The 4,738-nt window shown below is 31.9% G+C and overlaps 1 protein-coding gene across 1 annotated transcript; it reads right to left on the bottom strand.

Annotated features, from left to right (window-relative positions):
- Positions 1-566: 566 nt before the first annotated feature.
- Positions 567-4,384, bottom strand: LOC125846922 (probable cinnamyl alcohol dehydrogenase 6). Its single transcript, XM_049526616.1, has 5 exons — positions 4,221-4,384; positions 4,021-4,134; positions 2,968-3,195; positions 1,690-1,978; positions 567-1,025 (listed from the first exon to the last, which is right to left on the bottom strand). The coding sequence occupies exons 1-5, from the start codon at positions 4,313-4,315 to the stop codon at positions 669-671; spliced, it is 1,083 nt and encodes a 360-aa protein (XP_049382573.1). The 5' UTR covers positions 4,316-4,384; the 3' UTR covers positions 567-668.
- Between the last annotated feature and the right edge of the window lie 354 nt (positions 4,385-4,738).

The following is a 4,738-nucleotide window of genomic DNA, read 5'->3' as shown; positions in this document are numbered from 1 at the left end:
AGGTTGTGGCCATGACCAAAATAAATATTGTTGTGTGACAACACAAATTTGTCATTGGTTGTCAAGAAATAAGTCTTGCATGTGATAATTTTAACCATGACAATAATAATAATTTTCTCCTTGAAGGAGATGGTCACTATAAGAATGGCGTTGTGAAATTTGTGGTAGTACACAAAATTAATTGAGAGTTTCGAAAGGGCTAATTTGTTACTATCCGGAGGAATGAAATTTTTCATAATATTGAGATTGTAGTAAGTCTCAAAAGAAACTTTAAGTTTCGGAAGAATTGAAAAGAAAAATATATATTATATTGAGACTATAAATTATGGAAAGATTTAATATCTTCAAATTACTACAACCCAAGTGGNATATATATATATATATATATATTATTTCGGTAAATAAATAAGCAACATCATAATATTAAGAAATACAAGTTCAGGGAATTGGAATTAAATGAAATGTAACGATGCAGAACAATACAATCTATTCAAACATTGTATTTATTAAAATAATACAATACAGTACAACACTATATAATATAATATACGTAACAACCACCCAAACAAAGTGTAAATAAACAACATCATAATATTAAGAAATACAAATTCAGGTTATTGAAATGAAATGAAAAGTAAATTACACAAACAAAAATAAATAAATAAATTTTAAAGATGAGAAGATGGACCAGCAATGTCAATGACAAAGCGGTACTTAACATCATTTTTAGCAAGCCTTTCAAGTCCTTCATTAATTTGATCAGTAGTGATAATCTCTATATCACTCAATATGTTATGTTTTCCACATAAGTCCATCATTTCTTGTGTCTCTTCTATACTTCCTATCATGCTTCCTTTCACTGTTCTTTTTCCAAATATCATAGGGAAAGCGGGCAAATCAATTGGCTTATCTGGTGCTCCAACAATCACTAGAGTTCCATTCACTTTTAAGAGCTCTAAGTAACTCCCAAGTGAGTGTTTGGCTGACACTGTATCCAAAATAAAGTCTAGGGTTCTTTTCTTTTCCTGAAATTAAAATGCAAAAATATTCTTTTATACTATGGAAATTATTACTCACTCAATTTAAAAAAGAATGACCTAGTTTGACTTGACACGGAATTTAAGAGAATAAAGAAGACTTTTCAATCTTGTAGTCCTGAATTAAAGTTATATTAAATATACAAAAATTTTCTTTAATCTTGTGGCCTGAAACATGTCACGTGGAAAGTTGAAATTAAAAGGTATAATTGATAAACAGGACCGTTACCTTGGCTTCAGCGGAAAACTATATATGTCCTCCAACTTTGAGTGTGCACAAGTAGATACTTAGAATTGTATAAAATTGAACAAATAGACACGCGTGTCCTACATGACATAATACACGTAAGACATAAAATTGCCATGTAGGGTGGCATGTAGGACGAATGTCTATTGGTTCAATTTTATATAAGTTTAAGTGTCTACTTGTGCACAACCAAAGTTAAAGGTCATACTTGTCAGCTAACACCAAGTTAAGGGTCATGTTTATGTATTCTGCCAAATTAAAATGTTACCAAAAAAAGAAACGAGGTCATTCTTTTTGAAACACACTAAAAAGGAAAGCATATCATTATCTTTGAAACGGAGGGAGTAAATTAACTATTGAAATGGAAAAGATATGGTATTAGGAAGGTGATCGATGAGCACAAACCAGCATTTGTTTGGGATTAGTGCTTATTATAAAATCATCAGCACCTAAGTTGTCTTTGGCTTCTTGTTCTTTGATTGGAGAGGTGCTAATGACAGTCACATGATGTCCAAATGCTTTTCCAAATTTGACAGCTACATGTCCAAGTCCACCAAGACCTATTATTCCTATTTTTTTACCTTTTGTATCCACCAAATTATTGTCTTTCAAAGGAGTAAAAACTGTTATTCCTGCACATAATAATGGTGCTGCTCTGTCCATTGCCATGTTATCTGGTATACGTACCACGTACCTTCATGTTAACAAAAAAAAAAAAGAGTAGATATTTAGAAAATTTGAGGTTTTTTTTTTCTCTATTTTCTTTTCAATGTAAGGTACCTACATTTGAATTTGCACGAAAAGTTCCGTATTGAGAGGGTAAATCACTCCCTAACAAAAGATGGCTGAGTACCATGACGCACTCAAACCCGATATCTCTCGTTAATACATAAAATGTACCCACCCTGAAGATATGAGTGTATTATTTTTTTCTTGTCTTGCTTCTCCTCGCCCAAATTTTAGAGGTTTTTATTAAAGAAAAAGCAAATATGAATGTACTGTTTCAATACAAAAGACACTCTTTTGTTGAAAATGTTTATTGCATTGTAACATTCCAAAAATACTGTTTTTTTTAGTAGATGCAAATTTAATATTCATATATTTTTAGGGAATCTTTAAATTTACACAGGGGTTGTGTGAGTTTGGAATACTATTGGTACACTCATTACTAATTTTTTTAATAGATGCACATGATCTAATATTTATATATACTTTCAGGGAACCTTTAACTTTATATACAACGTTCACGGGTTTGGAATATTCTTGGTAATATTTTAAAGACATTAAGTTAAAGATCTTTCAAAATATGTGTACAAAATCTGCATCTTATTTTTTCAGAAAAAAATACTAGTAACAAGTGTACCAACTACCAATAAAGTATGAGGGGAAAAAAAAGATATAATTATTGAGTATTTAATTTTTAAACTTCCTTTGTTTCACGTGACACATTCTTTACTAGTTAGTTCCAAAAATAAATAAAAATAACACTTTGTTGTTTGACTATCTAAACTTTCTCCTTATTGGTGAGTGTTCGATGGTCAGACAAACATTTATGACTTGTTTTATATCATAAGTTTCAAAAGTCATTTTTTCATTCTTAGACTGTGGCAAACCAACGAACATTCATAAATCGGAACAAAGGAAATAATAGATAAAAAAGGAAAAAGAGAATGTTAGTAGTACCTATGATCAGCAACAAGCATTTTTGAGTAGCCACCATAAGTTATGCTACCATCCCAAAAGATGCCATTGTAAGTGAATTCCACTTGGTCACAGTAGTTCTCTTGAGACCCCTCACAATACTCACATTTCAAACATGTTGCTGCCAAGCAACCTACCCCTACTCTGTCTCCCATCTTGAATTTACTCACATTGCTTCCCACCTTTGTTATAATCCCAGTAATTTCATGCCTAACACAAAAAAAAAAAAAGAGCTATCAGGTTAATGGAGACAAAATATTCCGCGTTCACCTAGGGTCTAGGGAAGAATCACATTCCACAAAAGTATTGTGATATAGATAACTTATCTTTGATCCAAGCATTAATAACAGGTGATTACACTACTCGAATCCATAATATAATATAAAGTCACATGCAAGGAGAGAAATTTAATATTTCTCGAATTAGGCTCCTTCATATCTCATCTCAATGTTCTAATTGTTTAATTTATATAAAATTTTGCATGATATCCTCTGTGCTCATAACATTATCTATGATGATATAGGCTAAAGATTATACAATAACAATAACATACTCAGTGTAATTTCATATATGGGATCTTAGGAGGATTGAGTATATGTGAGACCTTATATCTATCTCGTGAAAGCTAGAGAAATTGTTTTCAAAAGACCATTGCACTACACCTAAAGTGATCTTTAACGACGATAGCTTAATTGCCACTAAGTATGGTTCTTAGAGACTTATTACTAGTAACAATTACATTTTAGTGCTCTTTGTAAATGCCGCTAAAGTCAGAAGCGATATTGAATTTAATGACAATTAACTAATAGTGGTAAAGATTTTAGTATCCTTTATTAATGTGCATATTTATTACTACTAAATGTTGCTTTTGTTATGATGTTGGCTCTAGTAACACACCAGTTTAGATCACACATATCTCATGAAAAATAAAGAAGAAGATAAAATCATATACACAACATGTAAAATCTAGGAAAATTGATGCCTCATTTTCCCTTTGTAACATGCATAAAGACATAAAGATAGATAGGTACGTACCCAGGCACAACAGGGTACTTAGTAATGCCCCAGTCATCCTTGACATGATGAATATCCGTATGACACATTCCACAATACAAGATCTCAATGGTCACATCATTCTCACCATTTTCTCTACCAAATATAAAAGTAAACAAGAAAATAGATTAGCATAATTTGTTTTGGACCTATATGCAACAAAGCTAGTGAATATTATGTACCTTCTCTTGAAGTTAAAAGGTGTGATTTTTCCAGAAGAATCATGAGCTGCCCAACCAGAAACAGTTTGTGTGTGATTAGGTGTTGCTTGAGCCATTCTTCTGTCTTAAAGATCTAGAAAGATGAGTGAGTATGGGAATAAGTGAAAAGGCTACCCTTTAAGTAGAAACAGAAAGCAACAAGAAACATTATTGAATGTTATCTGGTTGGCGGTGGGTAGCTTGAAATTTAAGGCAAACGTGAAACAGGTCTAGCTAATATATTTATATCTAAGGTGATGTTAGGTAAGAAAATGTTTCCTAGAGAATGATGCCTAATATAAAAGTTGAAACTACAAACAATCTCTTCAATATTCAATATTCTTCTGATCCTTTTTACTTGTCCAATTGGGCCCCCTGAAATCGTTTGCCTACTCAATTTGCATTGGCTACTGAATTTGTATTGCCTACTAATTGCATATGGTCTACTATATTGCATTTGACCTACAAATCGCATTGCCTACTAATTGTATTCGGCCTAC

This window comes from Solanum stenotomum, chromosome 12, assembly GCF_019186545.1.
Source record: "Solanum stenotomum isolate F172 chromosome 12, ASM1918654v1, whole genome shotgun sequence".
NCBI lineage: Eukaryota > Viridiplantae > Streptophyta > Magnoliopsida > Solanales > Solanaceae > Solanum > Solanum stenotomum.
Note: the sequence above shows the minus strand (reverse complement) of the source record. Positions and strands in the feature narration are given on the sequence as shown.